Genomic DNA, 21,261 nt, shown 5'->3' with positions numbered 1-21,261 from the left:
GATTCTCTTCTTATCTCACTTCCCTCTGTTTCAGCTAGCTGTGAGGTGGTTGGAACACAACTGCCATTACCAGTACATGGATGAACTCCTGCAGTACATCCGCTTTGGCCTAATGGATGTGGATACTCTCCATACAGTTGCCCTGTCCCATCCCCTCGTCCAGGCAAGTGAGACGGCAACAGCTCTTGTCAACGAGGCCCTGGAATACCACCAGAGCATCTATGCACAGCCTGTCTGGCAGACCTGCAGGACCAAACCTCGCTTCCAATCAGATACTCTATATATCATTGGTGGGAAAAAGCGTGAGGTGTGTAAAGTCAAGGAACTTCGGTACTTTAATCCTGTTGATCAGGAGAATGCTCTCATAGCCGCCATTGCCAACTGGAGTGAACTGGCTCCCATGCCTGTGGGAAGGAGTCACCACTGTGTGGCAGTCATGGGGGACTTTCTTTTTGTAGCAGGAGGGGAAGTGGAGCATGCCAGTGGCCGGACGTGTGCTGTGAGGACTGCCTGTCGCTATGATCCTCGCAGTAATTCCTGGGCAGAGATAGCACCCATGAAAAACTGCCGGGAGCATTTTGTGTTGGGTGCCATGGATGAATACCTCTATGCAGTTGGGGGCAGAAATGAACTGCGTCAGGTTCTGCCTACAGTTGAGCGATATTGCCCCAAGAAGAACAAATGGACTTTTGTGCAGTCCTTTGATCGATCTCTATCATGTCATGCTGGATATGTGGCTGATGGTCTTCTTTGGATATCAGGTAGAACATGCCTCATATGTTGGATTTATCTAAAAACACTTTCACTATGGCATAAATGTAAAAGTCAAGCTTTGGTAGTATGTCCTTGTGTGATTGAGTTAAGGATGCTATTTTAGCTAATTAACAATCATTTATTGAGCACCTACTCCATAGAGAACAATGTAATTAGAAGTAATTGACCTTTCTATGAATTTATGAGTGATTAGTGGTGTAAAAATTTAAGTTGAAAATTAATGGCCCATCACATCTGTTTTTCTATCAAACCTTCTATTGTTTAAATCATCAGCCCTCAATTCTTGGATTATGGTGCACAATTTGTGTTTTATCTAAGTCCTTTGCTTTTTCTTTCTCTTTTGGCTGCCTGACAAAAAGTCATTTCTTCACAGTCAAGTTAGAAAAGGTAAAAGCCTAGTAAATCCATTTTTCTGGGTATAGCAATGGATATATATTTAGGTATTAACTATGCTGTGTATTGAAGGAAGGCATTTAAGTTAATGAAACAAAGCTTTTGTATTATCTGTGAATAGTGTTATTCTTTACCATCTGAATCTTTCATTGCTGTTTACCTTCCCATTTTTACTAATTATTTGGGAGTACAGTTTGAGCTCTATTTTAATTTGCTTTTTATTTTTTCTTAGACAACTTTTGTTTATGGAAAAAGTAAAAGGAGTAATATATTGAACACGAGCCCATAATCCAGCTTCAATGGTTTATTTGATCATTACTAATCTTGTTTCATCTACACCTACAAACACCTTCACACCCCTACTGGCTGCCTTTTGGCATGTACAAGGAGTCTGTGGGGCATATAGTATCAGTCTCACAGTGTCAACCTGTGTTTTCATTCCCACTGTGGAGAAAGACCTGAAGTGTCCGCTTTTGAAAGAATTGCCTACAGGGAAGGAAGTTGCATCTTCTTTCAGTTGAGGGATACACAATGTAACCCAAATGCAACTTGAATTTCTGTGTCATCAAGGGGAATAGAAAGATTGATGACGTAAATAGTAAGGGAAACTTTGATGTTTGTACTTGGAGAAAATGATCCCGTTATGAAGTGAAGTTTTCTCAGCTTTCTTCAGTGATCATCTCCAATTTTTTAACAGCTGTTTTGACAAAATTCTTACTCACATTAAATTAAATTTGTTTGTATTTTACTCATTTTGTCCTTTTGTTTTCAATAACCAAGGACACATTCACAGTCTCAGCTTCTCTGGTGAAAATTCACTGATTTTGACGTGACCTAACCAACATTAGGGCTTAAGTGCTCAATAAATTAATAAATGAAGTTATGACTAGTAGTATGGAAGAGAGTAAGTTAACAGAACCTAATAATTACTCTTCCTATGTACCAAACCAGCAGTAGAAATGAGTACGTTAGTGTATAGAGATATATTTAAATAAAAACCTTGTTTATCTAGTAACTTCTTTCTTTTTCTTGAAATATATATTTCAACAGTTAAGAAAATAGCTGCCAGGACTATATCCTGTTGGTTTTGCTAAAGAAACTTCAACTCACTGCAAATAAGTATTTTCTAATAGAAAGAACAGATCTGTACTTCCTTGTACAACAGAACAATGATGGATTTATGAAATCAATGCAGTTTATGTTTTCTCCCAATTTATATTCATTCCATTGACTCATTTGGTTTCATGTATTGTTAATTTACTATATTCCTAAATTTTTCATTGCACCTTCTAAACTTTGTATAAATTTCTCATATTTAAATAAACATTCCTTATGTTTTGGACTATAAAGCTAGCTTTTTAGAAATGCTGGAGTTTCCTTTACATAGTTTTAAAGATAGGACTACTTAGTACCTTTTTCAGTGAGGCTTAAGAAAGCACAGGAGCTCATCTTAGACTAGCTAGATCAATCATCCTGGTATCAAGTTAACTTCCCTTTCAATATGAGCCTGTATGTTTCCTTTTCCATTTTATTAAATCTGTCAATTTATTACATATCTTTCTGCTCTCTCACTTTGTGTTTCTCCTACTGGTAAAGAAAACACATTTTTCTTTGTTCTTCTTTTGCACTAATGTATGCTGCCTGTGTTAACCGTACTTAATGAAAACAATCACAATTTTCTCAGGTTTGTTTCTCCCTACTGTGTACTTGAGATGAAAAACTCACTTTCCTGTGTACAGTACAATACCTTTAATTGGAAAGAAGAGGAAATCACCTGACATTTCTAATACCTTCAGTCATCTGCCTTTTTCCTCAGGCCCAGCTTATAATAAATCAATTGTGAATCTAACCATGAATAGGGAGGGGTGACTAGATTTGCTAATGGGCCCCTTAAAAAAAAAAAGACAGGTATACTTCACCATCCCTATCACTGATTTAGAAATGTTAACCTAATTTTTTGGAGCAGATGAAAATGTTTCAGGCTATTTCTTATCTTGGACCAAATAATCAAGTATTTCCAATTTAATTGATGGGGGATTGAGTCATTGGCATCCTTCTGGAATTTTGCAAGCTTTGCCTGAGGTGTAGTATGGATTATAGAATGTGGATTTTAGAGGCTTAGTTCTGTTCCATAGAACACAAAATGAATGTTTCTTTAGAGACTCAATATTTTCAGCGTGCTGCCTCCCTCCTTCCCTCCCCCACTTCTCTTTTTGTCCATCTTGGGTTCAAGACATCTTGAACACTGTCCATAATTTTTAATGTGTGACAAGCAGAAGGGAATTCAGGAACTCAGGCTGTATGGCTATACCCATTAGCATTTAATTTAAGATGTTAGAGATAGTCAAATTTTACAAGCTCCTATAGCATTTGACATTGTGACCCAGTTCACAAATGCTCCATACCATTTCAATTTGAATTCACAGTACTGAAATAAAATAAGCATTAAATATCCTGCAGCTGTGTTTTAAAATACATGCTCTCTGTTGTAAGGTATAGTCTGTGAATTACTAAAAATATCTTTTTTTTTCTTTTAGTGTGTGCGGGAAAATTAATCCTGAGCTCATCTTGCAGAACGACTTATCTTTTTATTTTTGTCTAATGGCAGCAAGATAATGAGAAGCTAGCTACAAAATTAGAGCTTTAAAACTATAAAAATAAGACAAATGTTATTGCATTTGCTCAAAAGCAATGTATTTAATGCTTTATTGATTCTCTTAGTGAATGATACATCCTTATAAAGTATAGTGCTGGGTCGTAGATAAATACAATTAATTCAGCAAACACAATTCTTGCCCTCTAGGAGCTGACAATCAAAGACATTTCAAAGATATTTCATTAATGAAAGAACATATGTTAAAGCTTCTTTAACTCTCTAGAAGCTATGTTTATTTTTGTCTTGATTAAATTTATATGAAGCTTTATTGCCCCATTTTAAAATAACTAATTTATTTAAAACTACTAAAGGGAGTTTGGTTTTTCTAGTATCTATTACAATTAGAACAATGTAAAATTTTATTAACATTTTTAAAACACCATAGTTTTCACTTTCCTTTCTCAGTGCAGATAGTATTTTGCTTACATTTTAAAAATTATGTACAAAATATTGGTAATTAACAGCAGGCATGGTAGAAGTTTTGTTGTGGTGTCCTGAGACAGTAGAGTATGGTCATACATACATGTGAAATTTCCCTACTTCTTATCAATCACGAGATGCTGAGCAGAGTTCCTAAGCTCCCTAGGTCCTATTCTAGACTAGCACTAGAGGAACAAAGTAGAGCCTAGTATATAATTATAGTGCATGATACTATTATGGTAGAAATCTTTGCAAGGTACAGAGTCTTTGCAATGCAGGGAGTAAATATTGCAGGGGGGGGGCAAATTCCAACCGAACTTGGCCTCAGATTACTGAATACTTTATATACATTCATTAACCCCTCTCCTTCTGGCAAATAGAATGTTGGACAAACCTAGCAATGCCTATATAATTGTTGCTCAGTGTCCATGGGGAGTTGGTTCCAGGACACACACACACACACACACACACACAAACACACACACCACAGATAGGAAAATCCTCAGAGGGGTTCACTTACATAAAATGGCATAGCATTTGCATATACCCAAGTATGTCATTCTGTATAATACAATACAAAGTTTTATGTAAATAGTTGTTTTAATGTGTGATTAGGGAATAATGATAGAGGGAAAATGTCTGTAGATGTTCATTATAGATATATTTCCCAAAAAATATTTTGCATCTGTGGTTGGTTAAATCCATAAATGTGGAACCCATGGACACAAAAGGCTGACTATAACAAGGATGCTGATCCTTTGGGAGGAGAATAGTTAAGAGGAGGGTAGGGTGTTGACTCACCTCACCAAATATGTGACACACTTGCCCTCTCCATGCCCTACTATCCTTCTCCCACACAGTCTGCTCCACTGTCCCTAACTTCCTCACTGTCTCTGATTTTCCTCTAGACCCCTCCCTTGGACTCAGAGAGGACATTGTCTTCTGTTTTTCAGAGCAAATGTGAGATAATAGACGGAGGTAGTAGAAAGTATGAGAAGACCCATGGGCCAGAGATGGTCTGGAAATGAGTCAAGGGCAGAAGGTTGGGAAACATTGGTAAGGAGGATGCTGAGTGGGGGACTCAGGAAGGAGCCCTAGTATGCAGGATGGACAAGTGGGAGGAGGGGAGGAGTGTTAACAGGAACCACACAGAAGGTCCAGTGAGGAAGAGCTGCCCAAGACCAGAGGGACTTCAAAGTCCAAAATATTTCCACTACATTTTTCAATCAGGAGAAATTCAGTGAAAGCAATCTGGGGAGTTCAACAAGTGGACACTAGAATTTAGTAGTTTAATGTGACTGGAAAGTCAGGAAGTAGAAACCATAGGTCCAAGTTACATTGACAAGAAATCTGGAAAATTCTCTTTTACAATACCCATGGACAGTGTATCATCTAAACTTTCACTGAATCTGATTTTATCAGACAAGTTTTCAATTATTGCCTGGCTTCCCCTACATGAAGAGAATTTCCTGTTTCTAGGTACACACATATTTCAGTCCACATGATAGCAACATTGTTTTATTATAAATGAATAGTATTTTGGCCTTAGGAAGAGAAAAAGGAGATTAGAAAAGAAGGAAGAGGAAAGTTTAGCTGAGAAAAGAGAGCATAGTTATAAGAGGGTCAAATGAGGACATTTTTTAAGGTTACATGTGCATTAATAAAATTTATAGTTAAGAAAAAGAACTGAGTGGAATTGAAGATGTAGGAAAGAGGGGCACCCATTTGGTTGGTAAATGCGGAGGGCGAATCCTAGGTACCAACAATGGTGATAAATCCTGGGATACAATATTGACAACAGACACAGAGTCCTGAACAGGCAGGAAGGTATGGGGGGCGGGGATGGGTCTCTAAATGGGAAAAAAAAGACCCTTCCTGCACTAATCCTGGGGAGAAGAAAATAATGATAGGTGTGGACCCAAGCATGTTCACAGATGAGGGACAGGAACCTGAGAGGTTTCCTTGTTGATAGATTCAAGTGAGAGGCAGAATAGACTGTTGAGATTGTGTCATGTCAGGACTAGGTCAGAAAGCCTGAGGAGAGTGACCTGGCAAAAAACTTCAAAGAGTAAATAGAGAAGGAATTGACAGTTTTTTTAAAATTAAGTTTTCAGAGCCCATACTAAGATTGGAAGTTATAAAATTGTGGTGGCCCCATTTGCATATTTCTGTTCTATTTTTTTTTTTTTTTGGGGGGGGGGTTCTTAGCAGAGAATTGGAAAAGGCAGATTCTGGATTCACTCACAGTGGAAGGCTTTTAAACTGAATAGCCTAGAGGGTCCTACTGGAAGGAGTTTAGTATGCTGGGATCCCAGTTAGGTGAGAGTCAGGGGCTGAAGGTTTGCTTAAGGGAGAACATAATGCCCTCATTTGTTGTGGCAGTAGATAATAGAACCCTTGTTTGTTGCCCCTGCACACAGTTGTCACATGAGGAGGCCACCAGCCTTTTAGAGGTTTAGTATTTCATAACTTGACATGTCACTTTAAGGTTCATAGTGAAACCAGGTGCAGTGGCACATGCCTGCAAACCCAGCTACTTCGAAGGCCAAGGAAGGGGATCACAAGTTCAAGGCCAGCCTGTGCAATTTAGCAAGCCCCTGTCTCAAATATAAAAAGAGCTGGTGATACAGATCAATGGTAGAGTGTTTGCTTAGCATGCAGGGAGACCCTACATTCAATCCCTAGTACTGCCAAAAAAAAAAAAAAATTCATAGTGAATTGGCATGTTCATTAAGAATTAAATTTTCGTTGCTTTAGAGTCTAGCAACCAGCTTCTCCCAACAGTTATTTTTTTCTCCTCTTTACTTCTACCCTCAGTCTTTACCCTTCCATATCTGAAAGGGATGAAAACTACAACCACACAATTAACTTGAGACAGAAGCCAAATGGGGATATGAACTACTCTGCATTGCTTTTAAATCCAAGTGGTTTAAAAGAAAGTAGTCAGATCACCTACATTTTCAAAAAGAAAACAAAAACATGAAAGTTTCATCCTAAATTCACTGACCTGTGTCCTGAAGATACAGCACTTTGTTTACTCTTACCCTGCTATGCAGAGAGATTTAAAGAGGTTACATGACTCCCCAGATCATGTAACTAACATTCAGCATATATTGGTTTGGGTCAGGAAATTGTTTTCTGAAAGAATCATGTGTTATAGTATAGTAATCTAATGAGCTTTAAAATTGTTATTTTATTTTTTTTAAAAAAGCTCAAACCATTGAGTCTAGAATTTACCTCATGGAGATAATTGGCTTAGTCTAGATGGTAACTCTAGAAATCAAGAGGCTGGGATAAAGGGTAAGCTGGATGGCTTTTGCTAAAACCATGTGGATTATGTCATTTTTTTTATTCCCAAGATGAAGGAAGATGGTTAAAGGTACATCATGGAAATGGGGAATGGTTTATGGAGCTGGTTGACACAGGAGAGAGAGAAAAGACCAGCAAGAACCCAGAAAAGCCAATAGAGATACTCAGAGGTGAACTCCAGAGCTTAATCCTAATGTGCAAAATATTTGGAGGAAGGATTCTGATTCCAAAGACTGGGGATTAGAGTGAATTTTGTTGAGATTTTAAAGGGCAGATGTCCCGTCTTGACATCAGCATTACAGTACATTTTACCATTTCATTTACTTAAAACAACACACCTATGTCTGGAATTTAAGTTTGTACCTGTTCACTTTCAATGACATAAAAATAATATACATTTTAAAGTGTGGCAACCTTTTCATTATATTTTGTAAATTTGAGACCTTTTTTATAGGTTTTGAGTATATTATTTACCTCTTCATTTGTGTGAGTTCCTCAAGTACAACAGAAATAATATGGATGCTAGTTTTAATTTAATGCATGGATTAAGTATCCCTAGATTTGAAATGATAATTTAGTACAAATATTTTCAACTTTAATTGTTTATATAGCATTATTAACACTCTGAAAATATGGACAGTTTAACATTGTATAAAAATAGATAATAAAAAAGTTTATTCTTGAATTTATTTAAGTATCCCTATGATGTCACATTTCCCAAGAGCTAATAGTATATTTAGCTCTGTAAAAATAGCTAATATGAACTCACACTTAATGCCTGGTCATTCTTTGGGTAATTAAACTTTAAATGTGAAGGTTCAGTTTTTTTGAGAATTGGAGCAAGTTTATATAGGAGGAGCTTAAACTATTAAAGAAGGAAAAAGCCCTGGGATACCCAAATAAACTGGGTAGTAATCCTGGCTATTAGAAAAATAAACTCTAATAATCTATTTTAAGACTACAAAATTTATCAATTCAGTATTCCACACAGTCATTTGTACCTTTTATGGAAATGGTTAGAAATGTCAATAAAATGGCTATAGTATTTTAGTAAATTTCCATTTATGGATTGCCTGCATGCTAAACACTCTATCTAATTCCTTTCAAATCTATGAGGGATATATACTCATCTCCATTTTGCCTCTGAGGAATCTAGCATTGGCTATGGTAAATGGCTCTCCCAGAGACACAGTCATAAAGGAGCCCATGTTAATCCTATAGCCTGTTTTAAAACTGTTCCTCTAGATTTTCATGAAGGTGAGCACTGTAGTCTCCAAGAAAGTTGCAGAGAACTTGTGATAGACTGGAGTATTCTCCAACCTAAGAGCATGGAAACGACCAGTTCTTTGCATCCCACTCTGTCTTGGTTACACAGTAGCACTATATTAGGAATCAGAGGATTCTACTCCTAGTTTAATGTAGAACTCTCTATGAACACAGGTATTTTCTGTCTTTGAAAAACAACAACAAAATGAACCATTAGACTTTTCCCACTCTGACTGAAGTATAATGAGAGCAGTTTTTCTGAGTACTCTATTTTATATACACTGCCAGCACTGACCAGTTGTTGCCTTTTGAACACAGTATGAGTGTTTAGCAGATCTTGGGAGCAGAGACAAAGCTTGCTTGTTTGGCAGTTACTCATCGTCTTCTCTCCAGTATTCATTCATTCATTTGTCACAACATTTTGGGGGGAGTTGTACAGGGAAGCTTAAGAAAAACTGCTTTACTCTTGTCTTGATTATAGAAAGCACTTCTCACTATTGGTAGCATGGTGGTAATTTTTCATTCCTTCTGGCAACTTTAAAAGACTTATTTGACTTTGGGGGAACCTACAGTATATCTCTAAGTCACAGTTCAAAAGTATATGACAAGATTTCTCATTTTCAATTTTGGTTGAAAAGTCTTAACTTTGACTGTGGCACTTCAAAGTTAGAGAAAACTTGGCTTTAAAAATGGAAGCTGATATGAGATGGCATATTTAATGACAGATGTATCTATAGAAAGCTGTTAAGATGCAGATTATCCCCTCTGGGGTGGGGGAGGGAGATCAAAACTGCCAATCTATAAAATATACTCGATAGAGGAAGGCTTGGAATCTATCTTCGCAAGTGCTTTGATTGCAGGGGACAGTATAGCAGCATGTGGCATCATAACCCAGAGCAGACAAATCAGCTTGATGACTTTCAAAGCCAGGAATACTGCTGCAGGCAAGGGTACTCCAGTCTAGGAGAAATTAAAACATATAGAGACTGTTATTAATTCCATATCTATTTTTGTATAGTCAAATCTGTATGCAAATCCTTAGCATCTCATTTCAGCAGATTAATCTAAAAGTGAAGAGTGTTATGTGAAGAGAATGTAATGATAAAGCTCTGCAAATGAGTAACACTGCTAAAGAAATGTGGGCTGCAAACTTGGATGCTTTTTATAAAATTTATTTTTTTATACTGAGAAGAAATGTTTTTTATTTATATGCTCATTTGTAAATCATTTCAAAAGGAAAGAAATAGAACTGATTTCCAACATTTTCCTTTGCAGTTCTGACTTGGCAAAAGTTACTACACTAAGCTTGCTAGGCACCTCCTGTGGTTTCACATTCTAGAGGTAATCAACCAAATAACTAACTGAGACTTTTGTCTTTACTCCCAACTAGTAATCCAATATCTCATTTCTAAACATTGTCATCTGAGTGAAAATTTGTATGTAAGTGTAAGAAATCTAATTACTGAGTGCAAATTAACAAAACATTCTATTATAGATGCATCTATGGAAGCTAGTAAATAATAATTCTAAATAATAATTATCATTATTTATTATACATGGAGATATTGTGTGCCCTGTTTGGGAGTGGGGATATAATAGCTCCATTCTAATCCATTGCTTATGAATTTAATCTATAAGGGGCAGAGTCTGATACATACAGTCATGTAAATATTTTCAAATAGTGTCATAAAGTGGAGAGTTGACTGCAGTAGATACTAATTCTGTCCCATATTTCTAAAACAAGTAGGGAAACTTGCAAAGTTTTAAAATAATAGGTGGGAACTTTTATCTTCTGTTCCCTTTCAATTACAGAAATGATTAAAGGAAAGCTGGACATTAATCCAGTAGCTATGTCCCAGGCTGAAAGCAATGACAATCATATTAACCTTGAACATGTATATGATTTGATGGTTCTTGTGTGGTTATTCTGAAAGAGAATTATTAAATATTCCATTTTTAATTGGGTAGGAAAGGAAAGATTTGGAGAAAAGCAACAAACATTAAAATTTATTTTGACACACATCTTGACTACATAGGCATTTTAGGCTCAGCTTTCTTAAATGTGTTTTCCTTTTGTTTCATTTTAGAAATGAGACGTTCAATGAGAAATCCAGAGAAAATATTTTTGAGGGCAAGAATCTCCCTTCTATTCTTCGTTAATTTTCTCTGATGACAAAACTTTTATTGATCATAAAAGTGGTTGAAAGCCTTAGAATTAAAAAAAAAAAGTGTAACCTTCAAGCTACTCCATGATCAAATATGTGAAAGATATAATTTCCTTATAGGGATTGAATCAGAGTAATGATTGGTCTGGGCGGGTTCCCTCATCTTTATGTGTCCATTAGTATTTGTTGATTCTTCCAGCTCAGTTGAGAGTTAGGCACTAACCCTCTGCATCATATTCAAGCTGATTTGAAACTTAACCATGGAGTTGATGGTGAAGACCTATTCAAAGCATTTGAACAGTCAAAGCCAAAATTGTACTGGATAAAGTTAAACGGACTATTTCAGTGCGGGGAGAGAGATCAGAATGGAGTTTGGAATAAACTCCTTTAAAGCAAAGAGATTTTTAAGAACTGCTTTTTAAGCACTGGGGTGAACAAGCAGAAAAGTACTGAGGAAATTTGGGGGGAAGATGGATCGATGTATGTTGTTGAGCACATTCAGTTACTTCTTAGTTTGCTCTTATTCCCTGTGATGAGGCTGTTGCTTATTGGTGCATATCAGTATTAGGTTCCTGCCCTCCCAAAGAAATTGGGAGATAGGGTGCCATCTTGCTTATATTTCAAAGGGATGGCTCCCACCCAAGTCCTCGAAGTTTTTCTTGGATTGTAAAAGTAGAATGTGTCTTTTAAAATGATTTTTATCTCAAAGAGGCAGAGAAATAATTTATAAATAATCTTTCTAAAATAAATGTCCTAAGAAAGGTCAGGGACCTAGCGGCAGGAAGTGACTTGAAACTGGAGAAACATAAAGACTTCTTGGTCATTATTATAGCAGTATTATGTTTTTTAATTTTTTTTAATTTCTTAAATTTTTTTTAGTTGTAGATGGACAAAATACCTTTATTTTATTTATTTATTTTTATGTGGTGATGAGGATCAAACACAGTGCCTCACATGTGCTAGGCAAGCACTCTAATGATGAGCTACAATCCCAGCCCAGTATATATGTTTTTAATTCAAAAAATTACCATTTGTTAGCCTGGCTCAATTTCAGATCTTTATTGCAAAATTACCTGCTTCTTCATGACACTTATTAAAGCAAGAATGTTATTCATTTTACAGTAGTGTCTAGAACTAAGTATAAGGCAATATTTCTAAAGAAAGACATTTTTGGTTCCTGTATTCCTGTTATTTTATTACCTAAAATTTTCTCACTGTATTGTTTTATGTGTTGTTCTTTAGTTTTTACATTTGATGGTAAAAAAATTAAGATATGATTTAAAAGATTTTGGACTTCATAGGACTTATTGTATACCAAAACCATGAAAAAAAGTGTAGGTCAAGTATCCTCTATCTAAAGTGCTTGGGACCAAAAGTGTTTCAATTTTGGATTTATTCAGATTTTGAATATTTGCCTACACATACAGAGATGTCTTGAAGATGGGAACCAAATCTAAACACAAATTTTTTTTTTATATATACATATAATTTTACACAGCATTTTTAGTGTGCCTGTATTTTGACTACAATCTGTCACTTGAGGTTGGGTGTAGAATTTTCCACTTGTGGCATCATGTGAGTGTTCAAAAGTTTTCAAATTCTGGAACATTAGGATTTGGATTTTTGAATTAGGGGTGTTCAGCCCCTATGAGGACAAATAGAAGAAATACCTAAAAAGTTTGATGATTTTTTTGTGGGTTTTAATTAAACAGAAGGTCTTAATTCTCTTGAATCTAAGCACTGTTAAGGAGGTTTTATAAAAATTGACCACAACAGCTACACAGGAGAATTTCAGATTTGTTCTGTCCAGTTTGGTAGCCATTAGCCACATGTGCCTTTTTAAGTATTTGAAATGTGTCTAATCTGTCCTGTGTCAAATATACTCTGGACTTTGAATACTTGGTATTGAAAAAATATAAAATACTTCCTTATATTGATTTCATGTTGAAATTATATTTTGACTATATAGAGGTAATAGAATTTATTATTAAAGTTCACTACTCCTTTTTACTTTTTAATGTGGCTACTGGAAAATTTATAATTGTATATGCGACTCACATTTATGACTTTTGTTATATCTATTGCACAGCACTGGCTCCAAATCCCTTTTGATAAGTAATGTCCTTTGCTATATATATAGTTGTTCCAAAGAAATATCAAGATATCACTGTGTTAATAAATGGAGAGTATAGCTTTAAAATTGTAAATTTAGCTAGTGGAAAGAATTTTCCATATAACATGTCCTTGGCATATGTTATATAGTGATTTGTCTATGTGTACTGTGTTCACTCCACTCTTCCCCTATATAATGTCCCTTATTCTGGCCATGCAGAGCAACTTGCCAAAATTGGGGGCCCTTTTGATAACATCAGCAGGCTTGTTGCTTGTTCTCAAATGGAGGGCTTCTGAAACGTTTCTTAAAAATGAAATTGCTTTCCAGGCATGGTGGCACACATCTGTAATCCTAGCAACTCAGGAGACTGAGGTAGAAGGATCTCAAGTTCAAGGCCAGTCTGGGCAACAGTGAGACCTCATCTTAAAAAAAATGAAAGAAAGAAAGAAAAGAAAGCTGGGAGATATAGCTTAGTGGTGGTGGTAGTGGCCCTTGGTTTAATTCCTAGTACCACAAAAAAAAAAAAAAGGAAAAATAAAATATACTATTACTTCATCAATAATAACTTCTTGATCATATCATGGATTCACCAGGAAGTATACAAACAAATCCTTAGCTGTAGCTAATTCTTTTTTCATTGTATTTCATTATTATGCTCTAACACGTTACTTTGTTACAGGTGGAGTAACTAACACCGCACAGTATCAGAACAGACTAATGGTATATGAACCTAACCAGGTAAGAATCATATAAGAAAAGCTCATTAACCTAATTAAAATGAATTTTTAAATATTCCCACAGGAATTAATAATTGGAATGTCAGGTCTGTACCTGCAAACAGTCATCTTAAGCTCATATAGGGATCGTGAGCTTATTTGTGTAAAATTTTTTGTTTACATTTTTGTTGTTATTGTTACAAAATTCCAGTTCCTCTAGTTTGTGCTATTCATAATGCGTCATTCTTTTAGAGCTTTGTATAATGCAGAAAGGATTGATTGTTCTATAGCTGTCCCCTCCTGGAAGGGATGCCATTGTAAGGGAAAAGCATGCTTGTAATTTTATTTTCAAATCAAATAACCAAAAAATATTTAACTTAATATAAACAACATTTTTTAGAACAGTACCTAAAATGCATTCAAGGTAAAAGTCTCTGAAGAGTTGAGTATATTTTTCATCCAATAGCTGGGGCCTAAATCAGAAGCATCCAGATTGTACCTGTTTGTCCACTTTTCATTGTATACTTAATGATGTTTGTGTCCTCCCAAAGAAATATTTTATTCTCTTTTCTTTCTACCAAAATATCTACAACTTTGGCAGATCCTAAAGAATTTTTCCATTTCTATGTTTGACAATACTCACAAGTGATTTGATTTTGAGGTTTATATTAATCAATTGAAGATATTGAGATATGAAACAACAGGTTGACCTTGGCAGTCTGAGTCAGGATTGACCACTAAAGATTTGTCTGTGGTCCTCAGTGTATTTGGTTATCTTTTTATTTTAGCAATTGATTCAGAATTTAATGAAGGCATTTCTCTTTTCACAAGTGTGTCTCCTGATGTCATTAGAAGCTGTAAATTTCAGAGACTAAATGTCCATGGGTCAGCTGTCTCAAGGGGGATCATTAATTGCAGTTGCTTGAGCTGGGTGCTTACATGGTTAAAGAGGAAGAAGGTGTTAACATTGCTCAAATGAGTTCTGTTTCATGTTTGTACACACATGCTCTTTTTAAAAATTCTGCTGGCATATTGTTTACGGTGGGTACTGGCAAACATCACATCTGCTTGCATCTTGCTCAGAATCTCAATAACTCTATCATTCAGCCCTGGTGCTTATTTCTCTTCTAGGCCTTTGTGGAGAGTCGATAATGCCTGCCATCTGCCACAGAGCACATCGCTACCTGCCAATAGGCAGGCTGGGGTGACCTCTGCTTCCCCACCACTGATTAGTATTCACACGCTAGCTTATTAGGAATGACCCCACCAGGCCTCCCTGTTTCTTTGCCTTTGCAGCGGTTGGCGGCTCACCTGACAGGCACTGCAGTGAAGGAAGCTAAAGATATAATCAGGGGATGTAGGCAGGCTTTGCAAACCAGATGGCATCTATAGTCTTATGGCAGGGGACTGGACTGCTAATACAAACATTGATTCCTGATACTATAATGGGTCATCTCATAGAAAGCACCTAAGAAAAGCATCATCAGAGTTTTTAGTTAAATTCACTCAAGTGTAATGTATTAAAGATATGTCTAAGCAAAACATCTAAAGAAAGACTTGATTATTTTATTAAAGAAGATATTTGATTAGAAGGAAATTCTTATTATAAACATGTTCAATGGGGAGCTGATAATGTACAAACAACTGTTTTTCCAGAGTGTATCTTTAAAAGAGAAATTAGAAATGACCTAGTATATATGCCTTTAGTGAATATATGCCCATAGTGTCTATACCTATGGTGAATATATGCCTGCAGTGTATATGCCAATGTTTAAACAGACATGCTTGTTGTTGCTGTTTGCTTCTTCCATTACAGCCTTGTGAACTAGTGATGTTCTATGTATTCAAAACATCATATGACTTTTTCTGGTTGAAATCCAAATTTTCCTGGCAAAAAAGGAAATTAGGTTCTTCCTGTGTGTTTAGTGTTTATGGAGAAATAAAATGGCTCAGTTTACTTACCTGTCCATTACTTGGTTGATATTTAAAGTTAAAGTCATATTTGAGTCTCTTCTAATTTTATAATTTATATTATATTTTAAATAAAACTCTTATTTTAAGCATGTACCCTCCTCATTACCAACAGTGACCTAGAACCAAATATTGAAGGTTCCACCATTCCTTAAAGTGCTCATATAAAACTTGACTTTCTACCAATATAAATAAACATGTACCTAGAAATGACTTCTCTCAGTTTGGCAAAAGTTGTAACTGTAAATATATTAAAGGATGACGATGCAAAGGAAATGTGGGAAGTTTGTTGCTGAACCAGACCTTAGCTCATCCATGGATCTCAGGTTAACTTTGGAGAGAACAGAAAAGCCACTCTAATCTAGCTTATTTAGGGGCCTACATGATTATTATAACAGTGATTATTAAAATAACTTATTTTTTTTAAGTAGACATGTATTGTACATTTATTATATATCAGACATTTCCCAAGTGCTTTATGTATGTTATCACATTTAATCGACTGGTTCATTGGGTAGGTATTAATTTCCCCATTAACTCCATCAGGTAGATATTGTATCCACAGATGAGAAAATAGGCACAGAGAGGTTAAGTAAATTGCTCAAGATCACACATGCGTTATAACCCAGGCATTCTGGACCCAGAAACTTGTTCCTAATCATTATGCTTAATCACTAGCCCCAGTATACCTTAGCCATGGGTTTTCACTCTTAAGTGATTTTTATCAGTAAATTCTCTGAAGTGGGTAAGATAACCATCATGAAAAGTTTTAGTGTTTCCCTTATAAAATGAAAAACTGTCTTATAAAATGAAACAAACAAATGAAGGGCCTTATAGAAATCACAAATAGAATGAGAATACATAGTTCTTTTGTACTTGTTCTCATGAAAGAAGCCTATACCTTTCAAGATATTTAAACAATATTCAAATAAAAGTGACTGATAAGGGGCTGGGGTTCTGGCTCAGTGGCAGAGCGCTTGCCTTGCACATGTGAGGCCCTGGGTTCGATCCTCAGCACCACATAAAAAGAAATAAATAAAGCATGATATTAAAAAAAGAAGTGACTAATGAACATTAGGGTTCTCACTACTAATGAGCTATCCACTGCTGTTTTATGCCAAGGAAGTCTCTTATTTCAGAATGAACTTGAATTTCTTTTTTTCAGAATAAGTGGATAAGCCGCAGTCCCATGCTCCAGAGAAGGGTCTACCATTCCATGGCTGCTGTCCAAAGGAAGCTTTATGTTCTTGGAGGCAATGACCTAGACTACAATAATGACCGGATCCTTGTGAGACATATAGATTCCTATAACATTGACACTGACCAGTGGACACGTTGTAATTTCAACCTGTTAACTGGCAAGTATCTTGATTAAGTAAATAAGTTTAAAAAAATAAAATAAAATGCCGATTCATGAAGTTGCCAAACTTGTTTTCTTAGACATCCATAGTGCATCTCTAAATGTTAAGTGCATAGTGGGTATAACAACCGTTTTTTTTTTTTTTTAAACTGGTTCTTTTTAGCTATACATGACAGTATATATACTTATACAAGCATGGAATATATCCTATTCTAATTAGGACCCTAGTCTTGTGGATATACACTATGGTGGGCTTCACTGTGGTATTCATATATATATACATAGGAAAGTTATGTCAGATTCATTCTATTGTCTTTTCTTTTCCTATCGCTCCTCCTCTCCCTTCATTCCCCTTTGTCTAATTCACTGAACTTCTATTCTCCCTCTCCCCTTATTGAGGGTTAGCTTCCAACTAACAGAAAACATTCAACCTTTGTTTTTTTGGGAGGATTGACTTATTCCACTTAGCATGATAGTCTCCATTCTATCTATTCACCAGCAAATGTCATAGTCATTCTTGTTTATGGCTGAGTCATACTCTATTGTTCTATACATGCCACATTTTCTTAATTCATTCATCTATTGAACAGCATTTAGGTTGACTCCATGGAATAGCTATTGTGAGTTGCTACACTAAGATTTCATCTCACTCCAGCCAGAATGGGAATTACCAACAATACGAGTAACAACGACTTGCTTTTATTATTAACCAGAAAGGCATGCATTATCTTTCACAAAAAAATTGGACTCCAGCACATGGCTGGCATCTCGTTTCTCAGAGCCTGTACTACCTCTGTGCATTCTCATGTGACTAAGAGAAACATGTCAAGACTGTTACCATCGATGAATATTCATATAGGAACTTTGATGCATGGGGGAGGAATGAGGCACTGAAAGAGTTAGCTCTTTTTACAGAAAAAATTTATTTTGTATTTCTCATTGTTTTGTTGTCTTATTTCTTGTGAGTTCAGGAGAATGGTCTTCATTATTTGTCACTGTCAAATACTGTTTCTGGGTGTAGTCTCCTAGAAATTAAATCTTAGAGTAGTTCTGTGAATAGGGGTTTGATCATGTTTCTGGCCACACATTCCATCCAAGCATTTCCACAGGTCAATCCTAGCTGTAGCCCATCCTCATCCCAAAGAATGAAAACAAAGCTGAAACGCAACTTCTAATATTTCTTTTTGTAAGTGAACTTTTTTTCTCCTGTCAACTTGCATCATTAATATCCCCAAACAATCAGGTAGCTATCAGGGCTGCTCAAATAATAGGAAAATCACAAACTCAAAATGGTGGGTTAGATTAGTTCCTGAAGACATTTTAATATGCTAGTGAGCATTCAATTAGTCAAGGCTGCTATTGGAGGGCAACATTGGGAGCATAACCAGAGATGTGTATGCTTTGTATTGAGCTCCTGTTTTTTCAAAATGATTTTTGAGGCCCATTACAAGTACTTAACTCTCAGTTGTGGTAGTACCTTAGATCCTCCATCTCTGGATCTGGATTCTGCCTGCTATAGAATCCAGCTTATTTATTACTCCAGTGAGTCCTGTGTCAGCTCATCAATAAAAAGGGACTCTTTCACTCTCTGATGGCCTCCAGGGAAGAATTTGTGTTCGTGAGTTATTTTGTCTTCTTTTTTGAAATGGGAGGGGAAACATTTCATCATTTTGGCGTGTCAGTATCTAGGGATTATCCACACTAGTCCCAGCTCAAGAACTTTAATATAATCCTAAAACTGTTGTGTATGTAAAGAAAGGGAGGGTAGCAACTTTATCATTTTTTTCTGCCATTTGTCTTCATTTAGGGCATGCTAGGGGCATGGCTCTGTTTTATTGGCTTTTTGAGGTTGTAGGTATTGGTTTATAGATGTAAGCACTTGCTTTAAAAGCATTTGTGGATGCAAAAAGAGTTTTGCATTTCTAAAATATACCTTATTTCTGCCATTATAAATTAATGGCATACGGCATAATATAGAACTCTTATTATGCTGTATTTAATATTACATTTACTAACTTTTCTGGCTAATAAATGTTTTGACTTGGTTTTGACCCAACACAGATTCATTCTCTGAGAAATAGTGGTTAATTCTCCATAATACTGGAGACAGTGATCAGTTGCTGTAAAAATCTCATGGAGTATACAGATGTACCACAGGGGAAAATTGTATCGTTCAGTGGCAAAAGGGTTAATTAAAATATGTAAGAAACAGATTTCTTTCTTTTTATTGTGTTCTCTTTACTTTAGGCCAGAATGAATCTGGAGTTGCTGTCCATAATGGGAGAATATATTTAGTCGGTGGATATTCGATTTGGACAAATGAACCCCTGGCTTGTATCCAGGTGAGTGGTTGAAGTTCCTTTTGAATTTGCTCAAGTGATTCAGTGAGGATGTTTTGTAGTGTAGATATTTGGCCTCTAGACTTCATGCTGTATCCTAAAAACTGTGCCTACTAAACAATTGAGCTCTCTTGAAAATACAGATAGACAGACACAGCTTTGAAAATAAGTGTAAAATATATCGGAAACTGAGATACCTTACCCTTTTGTTACAAAACAAAAAAATTTAAACATCTTTGGTAATAGTTTGTCATACTCCCAAAACTTTATGGATACCTCTTTTTCCCCGCATTACCTTATTTTCTGTATCACGATTTGTTCATTTCCATAAATGGCACTTTCAAAGGTTTTCTTCTTTCCTGGCAAAGGCTGTGAATGGTAATAGTTAATGGCTGGTCTGACAGGGACAGCCTCTGCCTCAAAGAAATAACCCTAGCTTGTCGGCATGTGAGCAGCCCAGGCTGGGCAGGTTGCCAGCTGGGCCTTCCAGAACAGCAGTGGCCTTTGTTGATATACATATTTAAGGTATTATTCCTATTATTATTTTATAATCCTTACCATAGTTTTCTATTTTACATGTTCTCTGATAAAATTCTGACATATATTAGCACTGACCTTTTTCCTGACAACCAGAAAAGTATATCCTTAAACTACTCATATTATTTAATCTCATCTTTGTGGAAAGATTTTTAACAACTGCTTCAGGATCTTTAATAATTTAGAACTTTCCAAGCTTTTTATTCTCCGTGTTGTCTAAGTTTTTGAAATTATAAGCATCTCATTGTGTTATCTTCAGTTACATCTCCCGCTCATTCATAATATTGTTTGCTTTTTTTCCTCCTGATTTTACTTGTCAGAGGTTTGTCTGGAAATTCTGACATACTTTTATCATTCATATAGATCAAGCAAAAAAAATGTCAGCAAGGAGAGGTTAGATATGAAAAATACAGCTAACAAGCTTGATGGAATGAATGTGAATTCTAGAGTGAACAGTTAGAATACATTTTTTCTTAGTATACATGAAGCATTTACAAAAACCTGTCATGTGCTTCAAGTTAAAAAAAATTTTCAATAAATTTCAAAAATTAAGTATGATTTAGTTTGTACCTCTAATGCAATGCAATTAACTTCGAACTTACCAACAAGTTGTGTAAACCCTTGTTTATCTGGAAATAATTAAACCCATAGCCACATAACTTATGGGCTAAAGAAATCATAATAGAACTTAAAAAAAATTCCCAGAACTGTGTGTAAATGAATACATAATTACATTTGTGACATAAATATAGCTCAATACATTAGAAAATGAATAAAAAAATAAGCTCAAAGAACATAGTAGATAAAAATAAGAGAAAATTAATGAATAAGGAAATGATGATATAATGGAAAATTATAAATCACATACGAAAAAAGAACATAATATTTGATGGGAGTTAATGAAAGGCTGCCTGGTATCTGCATAACAACAAATAAACTGTTCTCCTCAGGGTGCTTCTAGTCTTCATGCAAGCACATACTTGACAGCTTTCATAGTTCTTTAGCTATTTTTAATTTTTCACTTTTCAGAATTGGTGACAACATTTGAACTGGGCTACAGGCAGAGCTTTACAGTGCTGGACCACTTTTTTTAAGTGGCTTTGAGACCTTGTGTTTGATCATTTTCATAATGGAAGCAAGTCTGGTTTATCGCGAAGTAAATTTGAAAATTTCAGATATATTTTTGGGCATATTTCTACTAATTTTAATATTAAATTATCTCAAGGAATAGAAAACAAGTTG

General features: G+C 35.6%; 1 protein-coding gene across 2 annotated transcripts in view; it reads left to right on the top strand.

The window, feature by feature from the left end:
* The window catches only part of Klhl32 (kelch like family member 32), a 186,422-nt gene that overhangs the window by 159,275 nt on the left and 5,886 nt on the right, over positions 1–21,261 (top strand). For both annotated transcript variants that reach the window (XM_046431151.2, XM_058575539.1), the window contains 4 exons: positions 35–761; positions 13,776–13,834; positions 16,949–17,141; positions 19,391–19,485. In XM_046431151.2, the coding sequence (XP_046287107.1) occupies positions 35–761; positions 13,776–13,834; positions 16,949–17,141; positions 19,391–19,485 (1,074 nt within the window). The remainder of the gene's footprint in view (positions 1–34; positions 762–13,775; positions 13,835–16,948; positions 17,142–19,390; positions 19,486–21,261) is intronic.

The sequence above is a fragment of the Marmota monax genome, unplaced genomic scaffold (genome assembly GCF_021218885.2).
Source record: "Marmota monax isolate L192 unplaced genomic scaffold, Marmota_monax_Labrador192_F-V1.1 WCK01_AAM20220418_F8-fsc00013, whole genome shotgun sequence".
NCBI classification, from domain to species: Eukaryota; Metazoa; Chordata; class Mammalia; order Rodentia; family Sciuridae; genus Marmota; species Marmota monax.
This window is presented reverse-complemented; position numbering and strand designations above follow the sequence as displayed.